We start from the raw sequence: 22943 nt of genomic DNA, 5'->3' as shown, positions 1-22943 counted from the left end.
GCACTCTTGTTGAATGTTACCATGGACACCAGATCCAAAGTAATCAGTTTCCAGGTATAACACAATTGCAGGCCAACATTTTTGGAATTTTTTTTCTCATTGCATTTCCTTAAATTATTTCCATCGTTTCTTTCATCTTCTACCAAAATGGCTTTCCTGTTCTAGGAGAGATATGAGGCGTTCGCTTAAGTGATCCAATTTACCAAATTTCCAATACTAACGATTACTACAATATTGTCCCATTGACTACCATGTAATCATTAACTCTTATCCTCGAGTGGCCTCCAAGCCTTGATAAGTGGTGACTCCTTTGTAAAAAATATATATACTAGTAACCAAAATGAAGAAAACAACTTGAGGATTATTTCCTTTTTGTACTCTAGTGACTATGATGCTTGTATAGAAGAGAAAGCCATACAATCTTAAACTCGGCCACTTTTCTATCTTGCTTTATTTTTCCAGCTGGCTTTTCAAGACATGAAAATTAAAGACTTGCTTTTTTTCCAAGATTCAGATTCTATATCTTGTATACAGGATGTCCCAAAATGTATATACCCTGTGAATTGTTATACTTTATTGAATCGTTGAGTTTTACTTGCAAACAAGATTGAAGAGTAAGAATATGCATTTATACATACTGACAGTAAAATTAACAAAACATAGAAAATTGATTTTTAATAAGAGTAAAGGCTACAATGTTTAAGCAAGCAACTTAAAATTTCCAAAAAATGAGAGTAGCATACTATGCTACAATATTGGAGTGAATCTTGCAGGTCCTTTTTTACAATATGAAAAGTATATTCACCAAAACAGGTTAGGGTTTATTTTATGAACATTCTGAAATTACTTTAAATAGCTTTGACATAGCATAATATTTATAAATTTTATTTCTATATATCTTTTCATTTTTTATATATCTAATTAATATAATATTATACATCTATTTATATATTAATCAAATCAAGAGGTGTTATTTTTACAATATTTGTTTACTCTTATTAAATGGTAGCATTCTTGCAAATATTACTTAAAATAAAGTAATACCTTCCTTCCAGTGTTTATGTATAGTTTAGTTATTTAAAATTCTCAGCAGTCCTAAAATTATAAAAAATATGTCACCTATACATTCTGGTTTCTGTGAGGATGCTTATTTAATTATTAAAAACACATTCAAATTTTATTATTTGCTAAACAAAACAATCGTCCTGGCACAGAAGTATTAAATGTTTTCTACTATGTCTACTAATAGACACTTTCGCTTTGCAAGGACATAATTGTCAATCTCTTGCTTTGTAATATTTTAAATTTTTGTATCAATTTTTCTTATCTATTGAATATTTGTTAATGAACCTATATAAAATCTTGCTTATTTCATTCTAAACACTTTTCGTTTTTAGACAATAAAAAAATTTGAAGAAAGTTAAGTTTTTGTTTTGAAAATTTAAGATTTTTTTAATCTTTAAGACATTACATACAAATGAGATGGTTGCAGTAGGAAGAGAAATGCAAATGAAGAGAAAGAGAGTAACAGACACATACCAACAGAGCGAAAAAAAAATCTATATTATACTAAAACTCTGTGTGTACTTATCACAATGTTTGCTTGGCACATTATTTGAGGACATATTTTAAATTCTATTAAAACTGACAGAGGTTAGAAACTTTGCTTTATTAGTGAACAGGAGGGCTCCTTGTGTAGATTTGTGATCTTTTAAATAATTTTAGGTGAAAACGTTACATACTTGTGTGTGAAAGGCAGTTACTTTTCTACTTAGATGGATAAGTTTTGTGTGTTTTAACTTATTTTAAAATGTTTTTTTTCTGCCAAATAAAAGTAGTGTACAACATTACTGTTACAAAAGGCAAGATACTTTAAAATATAAAAAAAGTTACTTTTACAGAATTCTATTCATATGAAAAACAAACAAAATCTTGTGACAGAAGTTGTATAACAAAAAAATAAAAACACATCAAATCATAGAGTAGTTTAAGGCCTCCTTAATTTTCATAATTGCTTTCAATAGCAATCTGGAGGCCTTACTTCTTATTACTTAAAAAATATATTTTCTCTTTTATTGGGGAGTAATAACTTAGTTTTAGTAGAGTTCTGAAAGTCTCCTTACTTTATTTATGATTTCAATAGCACTATGGAGGTCTTCTGATTTTTTTCTATTGATCACTTAAAAAAAAATTTCTCTTCTGAAGAGGGGGGGGGGTAAAAGCTTGGTAGTGGTATGGATGTCTCTTAACTTTTATTTAGTGTTTTCTATAGTGCTTTTGAGCCTCCTGAGTTTTATTTATTTTTTTTTTTTATTGCTTTTTTTAAAAAATATTTTATCTTTTAGAGATGATGCTTAGTAACTTGGTTTTAGTAGTGCTCTGGAGGCCTCCTTAATTTTATTAAATGCTTTCAATAGTAGTCCCTTGAGTTTTTTTTAAATATTCACTTAAAATATAAATTTTTTTTAGTGGAGTAAAAGCTTGGTTTTAATAGTGCTCTAAAAGCGTCCTTACTTTTATTTAGTACTTTCATTAGTGTTCTGAAATCCACCTGTTTTATTTATTTAAATTATATTTAAAAAAAAAAAATTTTTGTGGGAGCCACAACTTATCAAGGCCCAAAGGCCTATGATAAGGGTTAATGAGTGCATGATGGTTTCCGGGACAACAAAATAGTAATTGTTAGTGGTGGGAAGTGAGTATAATTTGATTGTGTAAGGAGACAGCTCAACAAGAACTTGTTTACTTTGAACTTGAAGATGATTATATTGTAATCAGCTGGAAAGCAGGCCAGCAGAACAGTTTCACAAGAAACCAGTTTTAGGAAAGCTTTGTTTATGGAATTTGTGTTTAGATTTAAGCGCAGATAGTCTAGAAAAAATTGTTGATAGTGGTTGTAGCAAAACTAGTGTCATATCTTTTTGTGTGAAAATTTGACATGAGGGGGCCATACATTGACGTTTAAATGAGAACTTTGCATGAAAATAATGATAGGGCAGAGGCAAGCTCGTAACATCTTTTTTGTGTAAAAGAGGTTGCAGGGAAGAGAAAAGGACATTATTTATTGGGTTTCGAAGCTGGTTTTGAACTTTGTCAAGACAGGATAGTGCCCCAGGTAGCTCTTGCCCAAATGTGGCAACAGTACTCCAATTTAGGATGTAGTTGGCTCTTATACAGGTAGAGGATTGCATATGGAGTTACATACCTTCTGGAGCGGTAGAATGTATCACCATTTTTATGGCTACCCTGGCAAAAAGAGTGATGGTCAGATGCAGAATCTTGTCAAAGCAGGGAGCTTCTTTGAGATAAGTCATTCATATCAATTGGGGCCAAGTAGAGATCAGTGTTATATAATGTAATGAGAAGGTCTTGTTCTTATCTACTTATTTGTGTGTTCTCTAGCACTCTATTTAACTTCTTTATTTAACTCTTTACTGTCATCTTTATCAGGTCCGTGATCGTCAAGTTAATGTCTATTTTAATGGCGTGCCTGCCTAGTCTGTGTGTATAATAGAAATATACATGACTGTCTTCGGGTTAGTTACTCAAAACCGGAACTCCTAACACATCAAATCCGGTCCCCATTCGCTCCACCACCTCCCTGGTGCAACTTAATTGGTCACAGACTTTGATATATGTCACAACTTTGACCCTTCTGCACCTGCAATGCTTACTCCTTATTGTTGTCCATGATTCAAACTATTATTTACTTCGCTAGACAGATAAACAATTAGATAAACAAACAAACCGATAACTGAATACATGCTTTCTAGCTGGCGTTGCCTGGTGATTACATAACATACAGCGTTTATGGTGAAAATATAGAAGTTTGGTTTTGGATTCATTAAAAGCTATCTTTTTGCTCCATTGCACCAGGTACTCAAGGTCGAAGGAGAGAGACTCAGATTTTGGTTGTTGTTGACCTTTGAATTGTTGCTATTAAGTATGCTCACTTAACAAAAAAAAATAATTTCTTGGGGTGGGGGTTAAGAAACTTGTTTTTAGTAGTGTTTTGGAGGCCTCCTTAATTTTATTTAGTGCTGAAGGCGTCCAGAGTTGTATTTTTTATTTTTTATTATTCACTTTAAAATGTAATTTTATTTCTATCGTGGGGGTAAAATTTGATTTTAGTAGTGATTTAAAGGTCTCCTTACTTTTATTTAGTGTTTTATATAGCACTTATCAAGTCCCCTGAGTTTTATATCTTTTTATTCCTCACTTCAAAAAATGAAATTTATCAATTTTCAGAGTGTACTTTTATAAATTTTACTAAGTAAGGTATAAAAATTAAATTTAAATTGAATCTAAAAATTATCGTGAGTTTATTTTGTTATGTACATTTTGTTGCACGTTTAAAATAAAATAAATTTATCTATTATTTAGAAATAAACAATATAGATACATAATTTTCAACTAAATTTTTGTTTAAATGCAGCAAAATGTACATAACATAAAATAAATCCAAGGTAATTTTTAGATTCAATTTAAATTAAAAAATTTTATATCTTGCTTTATAAAGTTTATAAAAGTTCATTGCAAAATGATAATTTTCAAATTAAATCTTGTACCTTAATTTTTAAAGGTTAGAAAAAAAAATTAGCATTTCTTTAACTATTTTCATGCATTGCAAGAAATGCTTTTCTAACTTGTATCTCAGGTAAGATTATATTTTATTTAATTTTTAATTTGAATTAAGAAAAAAATGAATATATTTTTGTATACCTGTAGCAAATTTAAATCATTTTTGTTTCAATATTTTACTTGAGTGAAAAAGTTATTTGTAATAAAAAAAACCCATTAAAATCTGATTCAAAGCATAAAACAGAAAAGCACATACAATTAAATTTACTCTTTTATTTTTCCCCCTTTTCTCTTTACTTCTATTTTTCATTCTTATGTTTATTTTCCTTTTCTCTCGCTCAGCTCTTATATATATTCTATCTAGGATATTGAGCACTGTTCAATTCAGCACCAGCTGTATTTAGAATATTGAGTACATTTGAATTCCGCATCTACTACATCTCAACTGGTCTCCTGCATTATTGCACGCAACTGTTAGATATAGGGAATTGAGCACTATTACGTGCACCATATACTATTTACTGAGTGTCATACTGTATTAATAATTTATTGCTCTAGAGTTTGTTTCAGATTATTGATCAGGGCCATAAATAACATAACAATATTAAAAAAGTATGCTTAGCATATTTCTTTTAAAACTTATTTCTTTGTCTCTCATTATTTTTGAACTCCAATGCTTTAAAACAAAGTTCATCTACCATTTTCTAGCAAAATATAATGAATAAAAAAAAATCAATTTTATAAGTGAGCAGTGAGAAAAAAAAAATGAGGTCTCCAAAGCACCACTGAAAGCAATGATCAAAATTAAGGAGGCCTCCAGAAAAGCAAATTATTAATTGCTGTCTCTAGAAGATTAGAAGTAAAATTAAATCTTGTATTTTAATTTTAAAAGTTTATAAAAAAAAAATGTGCTACCATTTTCATGCCTTGCACGAAATGCTTTTCTAACTTGTATTTATAGATCATTAAAAATTTGATTAACACTATAGTTTAAGGGTTGGAAAAGGAGTTTCTTGGGTTCTTTGTTTTTTCTAGTTGATGCTGATATACATGTCTCACTAGTGTAAAATACACCTTCAACTACCACTCTGTCCCTGCACATGTATGCAAGGACAGTCAAACAGATGGCCAAGAGTGGTATAATGCATACCAATGCAACCTTTGGAATCTGCTTAGCTAAACTCAAGTCCAGTTATATTTATTGCATTTATGATTTCTATTTAGAATTCAACTAAATTAAAAAAAGAAAAATACAGAAAAGTCTTTGACATATGTACTTGTCACAGAATGAAAATGTCAAATTGAAAAATCTCGTAAATTGAAATAGTTTTTTTTTTTTTTTTTAAATCAAAAATTACAATTTTTAACAAAAAGTTTTACGATTGTGAATTGAAGATATTTTTTTTATTTTTAATCGCCAAATTCAAATTAAATTAAGTTGTCAGCTTGAAATTTTAACATGTTCAAAAATAATATGGCGGTTCCTGTTCTGCTTCCTCATAAAATTTGATTTTTTTAGTTTAAAAAAAAAAAATACTAGATTGATTTCTGTGATTTTTGGAATGTTATCTTTATTCCGTGATGGGTGCATACATCATAAAGATTTGCCTGTATTTTTTTTTTTTTTTAAAGTTAAATTCTAAGTCTGAATTGCATTTGTTCATATCATTTAGAAAACACATGCAAGCTTTTGGGTAAAATTGCAACTTGTGATTAATCATTGACAATATTGTTTCAACGTCAAGTATACTGATAAAGGTTGATACACTATATAATGTGACAAACCAGCATATGCAGCACGTTCTCACACAGAAGTTCTATAGCAAACACCACTCTTCCCAATGGTTTACTTCTACTTGCACAGCTGCCATTGCTCAAAGGCAACATGCATACCGCAGATTTATCCGGCATAAGTGTCCAGTACCTTAACAAAAGTTTATAGAAGCTAACAGTAAGAAAGAAATAGCAACAATTAAGAGAGAATATACCGAAACCACCAGAAAACGCAGTAAAGTGCAGAAATTAGAAACTCGTGATTTCTGGAAAATCTACAACAGTGTAATAAATAATGGGCAATCAACAATTCCTCCACTATCTAACAATCATGAGGTTGTTTGCACAGCAACCAAGAAAGCTAACATGCTTGCCCATTGGTTTGTTTCAAACTCTTTGGACCTAGCAAAACACTCCCTCCCTGATTTTCCTTTGCAGACAGAAACCACTCTAGATGATGTTAAAATCACCCTTTATCAAGTTCATGATTGATATAAAAAACCTAGACACCTTAAAAGTATGTGAACCTGATCTTATTCTGGCTGTACTATTAACAAAATGCTCCACTAAGGTTGCTCCAGTTCTCTCCAAACTTTTCAACAAATGCCTTAATGAATCTTGCTTACCTGACTTGGAAAACTACTTCTGTGGTACCAGTTTTTTTGGTGAAAGAACCAAAACCATTAAATTATCGCCCCATTAGCCTCTTCCCCCATTTCACCAAAATATTTGAGTCCTTAATTAATCAAGTTCTAGTTTACCACCTTACAGTTATTAAACTTCTGTCTGACCATCAACATGGATTTAGGCAAACCCATTCTACTGCAGATATCATAACTGTAATCTCTGAACATATATACCATGCACTGGATAAGATAGGAGAGAGGAGGGCAGTAGCCCTAAATATATCTAAGGCTTTTGACAGGGTATGGCACGATGGTCTTCTCATGAAAATCAGATCCTATAGTATTACTTAACATAATTACATTTTTCCTAAATAAGAGAAGAATCCAGGTTGTTCTTCATGGTCATATGTCAAAACACTATGATATAAATGTTGGTGTACCCCAGGGGTCAATCTTTGAACCTTTATTTTTCCTGATATTCATAAAATTGATAAAATTGTATCCGAGATGGACATATTTGCTGACGATACCACGCTCTATAACAGGCACCTGGAGAAAACGAATGGAAACTGCCAAGGCAATGGCAAAAACCAAGAGGAAGACCTGGTCTGTAGTGGAATGGGGACAAAAATGGATGGTAACATTCAATGCTGCTAAGACTAAACTTCTTTCCTTTAATAATTACAAGAAACCTCAGCCTACAATAGCTATGGCTAAGGATACATTACCTGAAAGCACTCCGTTTAAACTTGTCGGCTTAACGTTCACAGGGAACATGAGTTGGAACAGATACATCGAGGACATTACCAAGGCTGCTGCAAGAAAAGTGGGCTCTCTCTACCGTGCTAGAAAGTTACTTATGCCTGAAAGTATCTTATACCTCTACAAGGCCGCCATTTGCCCATGTATAGAGTATTGTTGTCACATTTGGGCTGGTGCATTGTCTACTAGAGTCTTACTCCTGGACATGGATCAAAAAAGCGTCATTAACCTAATAGGTGGTGAACTGTCTGCTAAGCTTCAACATCTGTCTCATTGACGAAATGTTGCATCCCTCTGCCTGTTTTACAAGTATTTTAATGGTAGATGCTTAGACAAAGTATGAGCCCTTATACCCCCTTGACATAAATACCCCCGACAAACTCTACAATCAGCAAAGTCTCATCCTTACACCGTAGAGATCCTCAGATGTCAGAAAGCCTTCGACTCTAATAGTTCCCAAAAAGTGCTAGACTTTGAAATTCCCTTTCGGATTTCTGCTTCCCCAACTGTACTGACACATAGAAGTTCAAGTGTAATGTAAACAGACATCTTCCTGCTCAACTCCCTACATACGAGGGGTGGGCAATAAGTAATGCTCCTGACCCACTTCCCATAGCAGTAGAGCAACGAAACTTAGCACAGTTAATAGTTATTATTATTAGTCTGTATTGACTGGGCTTTGGTCTCTGGATCATAGTGATGGACCCAGGTTTCATCCTGTGTAATCAGTCTTTTGAAAAACTTTGACTCATCTTCTTAGCACATCTCCAAATTCATTCTCAAGCACTCAACACGTTCTTACTTCTGGAATGGTGTGAGCAACCGGGGGAATCCATCTGGCAGACACCTTATGCATATGCAAATGGCCATGAATGATAGTTTCCACAGACCCTGTACTAATCTTGACATCTTGGGCTATTTGGCGAATAGTAATGCGCCGATCTTCCAAAATGGCAGCCTCAACTTGACGGACAGATGCCTCATCAATGGCAGAAGGGGGACAACCAGGTCTGGGAGCTGTTTTCACAGACTTCCAGCCATGTTTGAATTCACGATGCCAACGTTTTACAAGGTCATATGATGGGGCATTATCACCATAAGTTTCTTTCATCAAAAGTCTCCTGTGGTGTGCGTCCTTTCAAATACAAAAACCGGATCACTGCTCGACATTCAACAGACTCCATTTCACACCTGATTCAGTTCAAACACCTGTAAAACAGAAACCACAATTAGTTCAGAGCTGTAATTTGCCACATAACCTGTAGAGATATAAATCATTGAACATGCAAAATTTCAGACAACTGGAAGTAGGTCAGAGGCATTACTTATTGCACGCCCTTCGTAGTATCCCTGCATCTTGTGTCTCTGATAGTAGCCCGCTACATCAAAGTGGCACTGTGCCTTGTTTGGGGTGAAAATGTAATAAAAAACGACAATAAAACAAATTAAAATGGTTTTGAAGAAACTAATTTTAATTAAATTTTAGAGAATCACTGGAATATCTCTTGTTTTTGATCCACTTCTTTAAATGGAACTCTCCAGACATAGTAGGAATGTTGAAAAATACTATCATACAGGGTGATCGAAAAAGATGTACCCATTTGTGATAAAATAACATGATTGAAAGGAAAATGTTACAGTTTTATTTTTCAAAGACATGTTTTACAGACAAGCAAGTTTTGTATGGCATAAGTTTTTCAACCATTTTGTGAGCACAGCTCAATCCAAGCTCTTTGGAGCTGAATCACTGAGGCACTGAAGTTTACAATGATCCTCCAAGCATTGTGTCTAGCTTGTCTTTGTTATTTTCTCTCTTGATGGACTGTGACGACTGACCACTGCAACCTTCAGTGTTATCATGGACATTTTTTACCATTAATTTGTTTAGGAGGTGCTTTGGAGTCTGATTGGCACATTTTTTCCTATAAAGTCCTTCTGAATTTTTTGAGTTTGGGCAACCGATTTTATGGTAAAGCAAATCTCTACAATCTTGATCTTTTGCATTAATATCTTGTTGCCTGTTCCATTTGACCTAAAAAAAAAAGCCTAAGTTCATAGAATTTATAGCGAGGATAAAATGGATACATCTTTTCAACCTCTATTGCATGTGTTGCAGTTATTTATCCATTAATACACTTAGGAAAGGTATGAACCAATAATTATCACTCATGGGTTAAACAGCAATTTGTCTTGTACAATTTTTTTTTGCAAAAAGTGTTTTTCAATATTAACTACACCAAAGCAAGTGGTTTATATATATAACATTTTAGAAGGTTGCTTAAAAGAAGTGAATTTTTTTAATGTAAAGTAATATTAATCCTGAAATGTCCTAACATTTTTTTTAAAATAAGGATTCATAATTTGTGCAATTGCAATTATCCCAACTATTATTCTTGGTTATTCACAACATTTTATCCTATTGTATCCTCCTGAGTCCAAAAAGATATATTAAAGGAGGTTGGAAGTTAGGTACATCAGATGACATGTTGTAAATATAACTAGTTGTCTAATTCAAATAATACATGTTCCTCAAGTGTTTACTTATTTTAGAACTTTGTAAATGCAAAAAGAGGAAAACACATCTTTCTGCTCTGAAATTTCTGTAGTTCAATTTCTTGAATTTACTGTTATTGAAATATTGAAAATGTCCTAATATAACTGCTAAACAAAAAACAAAATGTTTGTTAAAATTAGAAAGAAATAGAAATATAACTTTGATATTTTTCAAGAGTTTTTGTCTTTTTTCTTAAATTTTGAATTTGCCAAAAAACGTTTCTGATAAAGATTTTTTCTTTGAAATACCATTTTTTTAAAAACTTAATTCAGAAAAAAGTGATTTTATTATTGAAATGAAAAATACTGCTTAAATTTTAACATTGCCTACTAAATATAAAAACATGAAAAAGAAAATGGTGCATTATTTTCATGATTTAATTATTTCTTTTTCAGGTGGTACTTTGCAATATTATCCATATCCGGCATCTTTGCTGTTACATTTAGTGTTGTTTTTGCATATGTGGCTGATGTTACCTCAGAGGAAGAACGCAGTGCAGCTTATGGACTGGTAAATCCCCTTTCTTCATTGTTCATGATCTTTGCTGTGAAAACGTTCCTATAATGTTTGACAGTGTTGGGATTACTTTTTGTCTGTTAAAATAAAAATAAAACATCTTATGCAGAACGAGAAACTTTCTAGAGGCTGCTTCTAATCTTGAAAGTTGCTTGTTTCAAAATAGCTCTTGACTGGGCAGGGTGCTATTATTTGGCTTGATTTAATTACTTTTTCAGCAGATTTAGATATTGACTAACATAAAATACAGAATATGGGTGTTTTTTTTTTTTCTTTTTTTTTTAAATAGAATTTTCAGCACTTGTACAGTTTAATCAAGACATTAAAAAATGAAAATATCGAAAACATGTTATATTGTACGTGTCCGTTTGGGACTGAAGATCTCCTCTCTCTCCCCCCAACCCCCACCAAATTTCACTTAATTTGATTGAGTAGTTTTTGTTTTACAGCGGAAAAACATGCTTTTATGAGAACGCGTTGAAGTCAGCCATTATGAAATTTATTGAACACGCCATGGGGGAGATAACTCAATGTAAAGCGCCGACACTCTCTCCCCATCTTTAATACTAGCTTTTCTTCCTAAAAATCGAACCTTCTGATCGGTATCATAACAAATTTTTTTTTTTCGCTGTAAAAAAAAAAAAAAACTACTTGATAAAATTAAATTAAATTTTTTTTTTTTTTTTTCGATATTTTCATTTTTTAATGTCTTGATTAAATTGTACACGTACCGAATTTTCAAGTTCAATTTTTATGTCTTGTTTAGTAAATTGTTGGGTGAAAGTACAGAATAGTTACCCCCTCCCCATATTAAAAATGAGTTTCTAAATAATACTATTTCAGTACTGTTTGTATTCTGTATAAATACCAAATAAATCTTTATTAAAAAAACGTTTTTAGTTACAAATTTTTTTATAGTGAAAAACGTGTTCTTTTTGCCACTATCTACTAATATAGGTCATTTTCCATCTTTGTCAGGATGAAGATAACATTTATCTTGTCTCAGTTTCCTAATAAGAAATTGTTTTGTTTGGTGATTGTAGTAAATTTCTCTATGGGTAATATTTATTCTTAGCAAGTTTTGATGTGATCAATCGCAATTTGTTAAATGAGATGTTAATTTGTGCATGATTTCCTGAAAAATATTGCAACTAAAAAACAATCTCTTTTCATTTTTTACAAAGAAGATTCACTTTTTAAAACACTGTTCCTCTAATGAAAATTTGACATTTCAAAAAGACAAACTCTACCACACAATTACATTTTTTAATCTATCTAGAATTCCCTCTGTATTAACAAACAAAAATAAAGAAAAATCAGTATGATGTATGTACCTATGATGAAATGAAAATATATATTCTAAAAATCAAATAAATTGATAAGTAGTTTTATTTTTAAATAAGAAAATCAGATTTTTGTGTAATCAAAGAATGTCCCTGTTCGCTGTTTTAAAAATAATCTAAAAAACAAAGGAATATAACTCAGCGTAATTCAAACTTGAGATTTATGTTGTAATGCCTACAGATTCCTATTAATTGCTTAAAAATGATTTTCTTTATAAAAATTAAGCTACTTGATCATTTTACATAATTTTTGGAACCTGGTATTTTTTGTTTTGTCACTGGGTACATACATTCTTATCCCTGAGTGGCTTCCGGGCCTTGATAAGTGGTGATCACTGTAAAAAAAAAAAAAAAAAAAAAATTTTGCTTTACTTTTTAGTATGAGAGAATTCTGGGCAAGAATCATATTTTTTTTTTAGTATTTGTAGAACATAAATTAAACATAGCATCAATACAGACAAATTCAGAAATAATGAAGGAATTAATTTTTAAAGGCACTTTTTGGATCTATCTAATGAAATATATAACAGAATTTCTTCTGTATAATCCTCTTGTAAGTAATTTGTCTATCTAAATTATGAGTTTGCAACCTCTTGAAGAGTGAGGGTCAAACAGTTAAATGATTAGCACCTTTCTTTCTGTTGACTTGTTTTTATTCATACAAAAACATTTTTGGAAAGAAAAACAAAAGGAAAGCAATCAGAATGAAGAAATAAAAAAAATGTTAAAATAATGAAAAATAAAAAATGTACGGCAAGTGGCTTGAGAACCATCCTATTTTGTAAGGCAAATTGAACTCTGATGCACAAAATTCTCTTCAGATTCAATCAATAAATGCAGCTTTATAAAGTAGTAGGGTAGAGGGTGTTCATAGAAATCTACTTGCACCCGGGATATCAGGTTTTCCTCATTCACAAAGTTGTCATGGTAACCAAATATTTTCTGTAAAATCACTCTTTAAACGTCAAACTTTTTTACCTTGAAAAGATGCTTCAAAATATAATTCCATGAAAAAAAAACTGGACTCATCTTAATCCAATCAATTTATTTCCAATTTGCATTAGATTTTAAAAAAGGACGTTCATTTGTTATATGTGACAGTTTTAGAACCACTTTCCAAGTATGACAGTTTTCAAGCCACTCTACATGCAACTACTGTAGCACAACAATATTTGATAATTTTTTGGTGCATTGTTTGAGAAAATGCTGCCATATATTCTAGCTTTCAACCATCACTTTGGTTTGCATATACTTAACAAAAAGTAACTCCAGAGTTGGATGTTGCTTGCAGGCCAAATTTAGTATAATTCTTATTTATTTTTTATCATACAGAAATTGGTCATTGCTACCTCTATTTAATTTTTAATTATTTTCCTATTAAGTCTTTCGAGTAACCATTTATATTTAATCTTGGCTAATAAACTAAACTACAACTTTCAGATGATCTAACAATGAGGAAAGAATTAAAAAGTCATAATAATGAAAAAAAAAATGATTTTTAAAACAATCTCAAGTGTTTTGTGGTTGATCAAAATTAAATAATGGTTACTTGAAAAACTTAATAGGAAAATAATGAAAAAATTAAATCTTTTTGTTAAATAACATTCTTATGCTTTTAAGTTCCATCCATGCTAATATTTATAAAAGTAAATGAAGTAATTTAGATTATGAACTAATTGTGGGAAGAAGTCACAAAGTAAAAACCTTAAATATAATTTAGCTGACATGTTTAGAAATAAATTGAAATGCACTATTTATGTACTTAGTTATGTAATTAAATTACATTAAACCCTGTGTATCGCTTTATTGCAAGTCAATATTTTTTAAATTTTGAAATTGCTATGAAACGCAGAGAAATGAAATTTGGTACACTGGATAAGCATAACAAGGTGCCTTATTTCTCTAATTTTTGTGGCATTTGAACAAATATTTTGAAAATTATGCTCATTTTTCTATTTTCTGGTAATTACTTTAATGCAATTCTCCCAAAATGCCTTAGAAAGGGTCGATTGACAGCTAGTGAAAAAGAATGTGTTGTTGCAAGCCTTGCAGAAGGTTCATCTCTCGTAGATCTAGCCAAGGAGCTTGGAAGAGATCGAAGAACATTGTCTTCATTCATTGAAAATCCAAACATCAAACCAACGAAGGACAAAAACACAAAGGCTGTTTTTGCTCGTTATGTTAGAAAAATTCACCGTCAACTTATCAAGCAACTGGGAAGCCACAGTGCTGAATATTTGGCGAGGCTGGAATACCTTCCTTGCCCAGAAAGACACATTACAATGTCTTAAACAAGATTTCAAGAAGCATTAAGCCCATAGCAAGATCTGTTTTAAACAAAACTCATGAGGAAAAACGTTTGGCATGTGCTCAGAAATACATGAAAACCAGCTTTGAAAATGTTCTTTCACCGATGAGGCCAGAGCAACCCTTGATGGACCAGATATATGGACCAAAGTTTGGAGTCCTCTTGAATACCCTTCCCCTCATCGATTCCATTGTCATCAGGGAGGTGGAGGTGTCATGTTTTCAGCTCGAATAATCTGGGATTAACTAAGTGGACTATTTTGAGTGCCAGAAAGTGTCAAACTGACAAGTTAGTCTCATATTTTATTTTTAAATGAGCATTTGTCACCATGGCTTGATGACCTTCCATTGGCGTGTCACCACAAATTGATTTTTATGCATGACAATGCGCCATCCCACTCAGCCAAGGCTATGACATCCTTACTTAAGTCATTAAGTATTAGTGGAGAAAATTTGATGACTTGGCAACCTTGTTCTTCAGATATAGACCCAGTTGAGCAGCTCTGGTCAATAATAAAGATAAAAGTTTATGAAGGAGGTGTTCAATTTCTGTTGAAGAATGAACTTTGGAGAAAGATTTTGGAAGTTTCCTATAGCATCACATCATTTCAAATCTGCCAATTGACATCATCAGTTGATAAAAAGCTATTCAAAGTGATTTGGAAGCATAGGAGTTATGTTGATAAATAAATATTTCCTTAAACAAAATGTGAAATTCGTTATTGTTTTTGGTTAATATTGTTACTGGATATGTTTATTTCATATGAATAGATATATGAAGTTAGAATATTGTTTATTACCGAAAATATACATGTATAGACACTTGCAATAAAGTGATACTCACTTAAAATTACCATAAAATAGAAAAATTAGCATAATTTTCAAAATATTTGTTCAAATTCCACAAAAATCAGGGAAATAAGGCACCTTGTTATGCTCTTCCAGTGTTCCAAATTTCACATCTGTACTGTAATAAAGCAATACACAATCAATTTAGCAGAATCCATGAAAATTCCAGGGTAGTTGAAAATTAAAAAACACATCAGTAAGAAACTTTTAATCACATAAATCAAACAATTACAATGAGGTTGGACCTTGTACCATTAAAACCTTAACTAAATCATGAAGCTCCGGATCTTCATGTCCTGGTAACTCTGCTGACACAATTGCATCAATTTGTTGAACTGTTCTGATCTAATTCTGATCTTGCAACATTATGATGATGTGGCAGTGTGGTAGTCCTCTTTTTTGAAATTCAATAATATAAACATTTGTAAATAGTCCCAATATATGTCCGTCTTTTAATGTTTTTCAAAAGTTCAGCTATATGTGCATGATACACATGTCAGTTCTGATAGCCCAAAGTTGTTTAAGATTTCAGGACATCTTATATTACATGTTTATTTAAGGAATAGGTCTGGTTTTCTGTATTTACAGAAAACTTCTTTATACTAATTACTTCGTAGATAATGTTTTCACCTAAAATGCACAGTTTTAAAAGGATCCTAATCCACAAAAGCACCTTGTTTAAACATGACATGTAAGTAGAAAATGTGTAGGTTAAAAAGATCCTTAATTAACAAAAGCACTCTATGATTTTACTTGTTTTGACATAACATTTAAGTAGGTAATGTTTTCACCTGAAATGTGGTGGAATTTGTACTTATTTTAACATGATTATTTTTTTTTAATAATTATGTTTTTACCTGAAATGCATAGGTTTAAAAGATTCCCAATCAATAAATTCACTATATGATTTTAGTAATTTCAACATGACAATCTAGTAGGTAATGTTTTCACCTGAAATGGGTTTAAATTAGTACTAATTTCAACATGACATGTAATTAGGTAATGTTTTCACCTGAAATGCATAGGTTTTAAAGTAATCTTATCAATGAAAGCACCTTATGATTTTACTTATTTCAATATGACATGTAGGTAATGTTTTCGCTAGAAATGCGTAGGAATATAAGATCCCTAATCAAGAAAGCAACGTATGATTGTAAATATTTCAACAAAAGCACTATATGTTTATTGATTTTGGAATGACATTTAAGTAGGTGATCATGTTTTCACTTGAAATGTGTTAGAATTTTACTAATTTCAACATGGCATGTAAGTAATGTTTTCAACTGAATTGCGTAGGCTTAAAAGATCCCTTATGATTTTACTTATTTTGATATAACATTTAAGTAGGTAGTGTTTTCACCTGAAATATGTTGGAATAATTTTAATGAAAAATCCACAAAAATTGATATTTTCTTCATTGGTGTTCCACCAGATGAATAATATCTACCATTTCTCAAAAAATATTCATTCTTTGACTCTAAACTGTTGCAGATTTTGTCATAGAATGATGGGGTTTTCTGTTTTCCAGTTAGATAATGCACTAACTAAAGGGAAGTAACTCTGATGCCGAAAGGAATCTATAAAAATGAGTTTTCTGTATGTGTTCAGAAAGAACAGAATGGACTCGACAGAGAAGATAGAAGAGAGGAGGGGAGAAAGATAGAGAAAAGAATGTTTTAATAGGAATATGTTACTTTTATTCTGGGCAGCATCGGATAACCCTGCCCGTTATAATGTAGTTCTCAACCATATTTTCCATGTCAGTTTTTTTAATTTTTTTTTTTATTTATACCTTAATAGTTTTGTTTATTGTATTTTAAATTTCTTTTTCTCATTTCAGGTGTCTGCCACCTTTGCTGCTAGCCTTGTCACAAGCCCAGCCATTGGGGCATACTTGGAGAGGTTATACAGTGATACACTGGTCATATGGTTAGCGACTGCTGTTGCTGTACTTGATATACTCTTTATACTTGTGGCAGTGCCTGAATCCCTACCGGAGAAGTTGCGGCCAGCTAGCTGGGGCTCTCAGATCTCATGGGAGAAGGCAGATCCTCTTGGTGTAAGTGGTTTTATTTTATTTTGTTTTTTATTTATTTTTTTTTTTTGTCTTAGTTGTTTTCTTGTCCTAAGTTTCTAAAATAATTGTATGATTACCTTAGATTTTTAATTCTTAAGGTATGAAAAGTTGACAAATTGTGGTAGGGGAGAATACCGCTTGTTTCAGTTTTGTTTCTTCAACTAATTCTTTCATAAAAAAATAAAATATTCTGTTTCTGCTCACCAAATGTTTTATTTGTACATTTTTAATGGTATTTTCTGCATAAAATGTCTTACAACAAAAATATCCATAAAATCTTATGCAAAATGAATAAACAAAAATGATGAATAAAAAAATTTATTTCATAATGATACTGATGAGTTTTGATGATGGTGATAGCCAATTTCACTGAAATAAATAGTTTGTTTTTGAATATGTATGGAAGTCAATTTTGAAGTGGGCAAATATTTTAGGGAATTAAAAAATAATTGTGAAAAAAAAAAATGGAACAGGGTTAAGGCAAGACAATCTGGATGTTGCTGTTGGAGTGTTGACTATGAAGAAGTGCTAAATAATTTTTCACATTCCTTATGCAATGGAAAGTAAGATAATTCAAAAAAAGAAGCAGCAGAAAATAGTAATTCCATCATTTTCGACTCGATAGAGGGCCAAAATGGAGGGAATACTACGAGTAAGTGCTAAATGGAAACATATGAGAGTCTTCTTTGGAGATATTCCTACTACATGGAAAGCCATGCTGAATGTAGGCACAAGTTTCATGTCTATAGCAGTTTTGTGGATTAGGTTTGGATATGTTCTTTAATCATGAAATCATTGGTAGAAGCTGACTGACATTGGTCTAAATAACTAATCCAGCATATCGAGCAGACAGTCTACCCTTCCAACCACCATATCATACCAATTCTGAGTATGCCAAATAAATTGGACATATTTTAGCCAGTCAACTTATACCAATAATTTTATTTTGCACAGAAAGAATAGATCCTGTTTGGTCTGATTTCAACCTCTGCAAAGTTGGAATGCAGGCCCCTAATGTTGGAAAAGGATACCTGGTAGTAAGGATCCACATTAGAAGTTGAGGAATTGAGTTTAAAATTATTTTTCCAATGAAAGTCATGTTATGTCCTCCCCTGTTTTTGTAAATGGACTCCTTCAATTCAAATCATGACTTGAATTATTGTCCACTATTAAGTACTTGGTGAAAAAGGTAATTGCAGGAAGGCTAATATGCAACAGTGGAATGTTACTTGGTGTCACACTGTCGAGTAAACCCAGAATTTCCATGACTTCATCGTTTCCAACATTTTTTCTTTTCTTTTGAAAAAATGTCAAGACAGTTCATCTGTTGCCATCAATCCACTTTGATGTCCCAAAGCTTTTTGGATTTGGCCCAAGCCACCATCTATCTCCAGTCCTGAATTGCCATAAGCATCTAACTCAATTCTGACTGCCATCAACTGGAGCATTGCCAACTGGCCTGTTGTTAAATGTACTGTTATAAAAATGTCATAAAAAGTCTAACACTATTGTCGTAAAACATTCTCACTGTACACTGTCATTAAGTGCAACTTTGTTGTCAGTCAATCATTTCTACTGTTGCTTACTCATAGCCACTCTCCAATAACATAAAAATGAATATCACTATTCATTGTTTGGTGCCATTTGTCAAACACTAACCAACACTTCAGTTTCTTGTCTTCCTAAATTTACTTTTTTGTCGCCTATCCTTTTGTCTGTTTTCGATCACTTCCCAGCACTTGACAGAAGTCGATTATCATATCACAGTTGCAAGCGTGAACTGTCGGCTCTGTGTGTGGGATTGAAGTTGTTTGAACTAACTTTTAGTCTTTGAGAGGAAGGGGGATGATTGTGAACCTGCTATAGTCTGATAAAATGTGCAAACCAAAACAAAGAGTTTACTTTTTTTTCCTAAATAGATTTGAATTGAAGGAAACTACACTTATTCTAATCACTCATGGATAGGATCACAAAATTTAAATGTATTAGAATTCATTATAAACATTTAAGGATTTGGAACCTAAATTATAAGCTATTATTTTGGGGTGAAGGTTGTTTAAGTTGATGTTTTGGATATTTAATGCATAAATATTTGCTAAGGATTTTAGTCTTGCTCAATATTGCAAGTTTTTTATATAGTATTTAATATGCTGATTTATAGAACTTTGGTTTAATAAATGACCTGTAAGTTTTCAAGTATCTACCTCACTCTTATCACAGATGATGTGGCACAAGGCCGTACGGTGGGGATGGTAGGCTAGCTTACAAGTAGTAGCACATTCTGGCCCTGCAAAGCATACTTGAGCTACCCAGTCAGCATTTTCTGATAGGGATGTCTCTGGTGATTTGCCACTCCTTTTCAAAAAAAAAAGAATGTAAAACCTGGGAGGGTAGACCTATAATTATCCAGAACAAATACTTCAGCGTAACAGAAAAGGGTTAAAAGAAACCACAACAACCCACTCTCTGCCAAACTAATCATTGATGATATATCCTCAACTAATATAAATGTATGTGAATAAAAATTAACAGGGTAGGGTTGTCTTAGTATAGTTAATATAATATGCTTAAATGAATGAATGCTAACTAAAGAAAAACATGTATACTAATACTACTACTATTATTAATAATAATGAAATCTTTCTCAATGTTTGTTTTTGATTTTTCTTTAACTTTTTTCTATTTCAGTCTTTGAAGAAACTTGGCAAGGACCAACTTATATTAATGCTGTGTGTAGCCGTATTTTTGTCTTACCTGCCAGAAGCTGGCGAATATTCTTGTTTCTTTGTTTATTTGAGATTGGTGAGTATAGATTTAAAACAATATTTTTATGGATAAAAAAATCAAGTACAGGTGAATCTGGAATTTGTTGAAAAGCAACATCACCGATATGATAGACATTGTTTTACGTAATTGTAAATTCAGTGAATGTTTTCTGAACGTCCTGCTAAATCAGATTTTTCCATTCCGGTCACTTTTGTTTGGGTTACAAATAATTTGAATCAACTAGGAATATTTAGTTCTTTAGAAAATGTTAGAAACAGAACAACCAGAATCATAAGAGAACTGACATGTGACTAGTACAATAACTGTTGAATAAAATGATTGCATGCTTATATTACATAAATGCCATCAATGTTGTGATGCCAAAATTTTTGTATAATTTTATTTTATTTTTTTTTTACATAGTTTTTTTTGTATAATTTTATTTATTTTTTTTTAACATAAGAGTCACCACTTATCGAGGCCACTCGAGGATAAGGGTTAAGGAGTGTACATTAGTCAATGAGACAATATCATAGTAGTAGTGTAAATTTGGTAAATTGGATTACTTAAGGGGAATGGCTCATCAAGAACTTGTTTACATTGGACTTGAAGATGACCATATTGTAATCGGCTGGTAAGCAAGCAAATGGAAGACAGTTCCACAGGTGTGCAGTTCTAAGAAAGAAGCTTTGTTCGTGGAATCTACGTTTTAGGTTTAGGCATGGATAAAGAGTGGGGGAAATTATTGATTGTGTTTTCAACCAGACAAGTTTCTCATGAAAGTTTGGCAAGAGGGGACCATAGATTGGAGCTCAGACGAGCACTTGTCATGAAAATAATAAAGCAGAGACAGGCTCGCAACATCTCTTCTGTGAGAAAGAAGTTGCAGGAAAGAGAAAAGGGCATCCCCTACTAGGCTACGGAATCTATTTTGAACTCTGTCAAGGCAGGATAAGGTCTTTGTAGCAGCTCCTGCCCAAATGTGGCAACAATACTTCATCCTTGGATATACCTGGCACTTATATAGGTAGAAAATTGCATCAGCAATGAGATATCTACTGGATTGATAGAAAGATCTTACCATTTTTTCAGCGACCATGGCAATGGATTTGATGTACATGTTCCATTTCAGATCAGAAGTAAAGGTCAAACCCAGAAGCTTGTCAAAACATGGAGTCTCCCCAAGATGAGAGCCATTCATTTCAATTGATGTCAGATGGGGATCGGAGCATTGATGATGTAAAGTTAGAAGCTTGGTTTTAGATGCATTAAAAGTAACTAGCCACTTCTTTCCCCATCCTAAAATCAGAAGAGAGAGCATTAGAGAAGACTTGTTTGTTTACGGCCTTTGATGTGCTGCCATAGATGGTAGTGGCATCAGCATAAATGCCTACGAATGATCTAAGAATGTGATTTGGAAGATCATTGATGTAGATCAGGAAGAGATTTAGACCGAGGATGTGATATGCATTAGTAAACTGTTCTATTTCTGTACAATCAGTGTTTTTGGATTCTTGCTGACTTTGCCTGTTTTGGGAAAACCACCATCCCTTCTGCCACAGACACAGCACAGAAAGTGGTAGAGCTTTTTCTGACAAGAATAGTCATCACCACTGGAAGCAGTGGACAATTCATTTTATGTGTTGGCTCCATGTTATCTTCAACTTTATTTGTCCTTTTTATCTCGAGATTTCAAAAATTAAAAACACAAATGAAAGAATTTTTTCTTTAATCATTTTAAAAGAAATGAGAGGTATATTAAATTTTCTTGTGCATATCAATATAAAAACAATATCTTTTTTCTTTTTTTCAGGTGATGGGTTTTTCAGCTGAAGAAGTTGCTTCATTCATTGCTGTTGTTGGTGTCCTCTCCGTTGTAGCTCAGGTAAACAGTCTCCACATGTTTTTTTAATTTCTTATCTGCTTTTCTAAGTTTACAGCTCAACTTAGTTGCGACTGTGTAGTGTAAAATATTAGTAAAATATTTTTTATGGTTTTCTTAAGTTTGAGTTTTCTTGCGTTTAAGGTAAAGCAAAGCCATGGGTTACATAATTTTGATGTCCTTCTTTGTGCTTAAATTATTGTTTTTTGTAATAAATATCATTTTCAACAACTTCCAGTATCATTTTAAAGGTTTGAAGTGACCTTCTTATATTAGATTTAGATGAGAAACAGTCCTCCATTTAAATTTGAAATTTCTCATAGATGATTATTTCGCTTTTTCAAATAATATTAAATTAATAGCTTCAGCAGTCGCCTCTGAATCCTTAAATTTGAGAAGGCCTGATGCTAGTTACAACTTAAATCTTAAGTTATATATATATATATATATATATATATGGTGCTTTTTTAAGAGGCGGCAAACATTAAACTAAATTAATGTGCAAATGGATTTCTCTGATGCTTAATTTGATTAATCTCCATTAATCTTTAGGATGATCCCAGAAGATGTCAAAAGTAATGACTATCATCTCGTGCACCTTATTCCGAATTTTGGACCCAGATTTTTCATTAGTTCATTTGATAAATGGGTTACCAGAAAAAAAAAGCTCAATTGGATGTAAAAGCAAAATATAAATACATCCATGTGCCATAGATTATTCATAAATTGCTGAGTATTATCTATTTCTTTCATAAGACAGACTTTATTACTCAAAATATTATAAATGAATTACATTAAAAGTTTATATATTTAATTCTTGTGTTGGCATTTCCTTTTAAATGTATTTTTCTATAAGTAATGCTTTATCCAATGCCAATATTTGTGGATTATAAGAAATATTTTAATT

At 32.0% G+C, this 22943-nt stretch overlaps 1 protein-coding gene across 2 annotated transcripts in view; it reads left to right on the top strand.

Moving 5' to 3' along the window:
* The window catches only part of LOC145296844 (solute carrier family 71 member 1-like), a 243893-nt gene that overhangs the window by 183811 nt on the left and 37139 nt on the right, over window positions 1–22943 (top strand). For both annotated transcript variants that reach the window (XM_080142967.1, XM_080142966.1), the window contains 4 exons: window positions 10692–10806; window positions 17152–17370; window positions 20077–20190; window positions 21968–22039. In XM_080142967.1, coding sequence (XP_079999093.1) covers window positions 10692–10806; window positions 17152–17370; window positions 20077–20190; window positions 21968–22039 — 520 coding nt within the window. The remainder of the gene's footprint in view (window positions 1–10691; window positions 10807–17151; window positions 17371–20076; window positions 20191–21967; window positions 22040–22943) is intronic.

The sequence above is a fragment of the Euprymna scolopes genome, chromosome 17 (genome assembly GCF_053919585.1).
Source record: "Euprymna scolopes isolate OS-2025 chromosome 17, ASM5391958v1, whole genome shotgun sequence".
Taxonomy (NCBI): domain Eukaryota; kingdom Metazoa; phylum Mollusca; class Cephalopoda; order Sepiida; family Sepiolidae; genus Euprymna; species Euprymna scolopes.
Note: the sequence above shows the minus strand (reverse complement) of the source record. Positions and strands in the feature narration are given on the sequence as shown.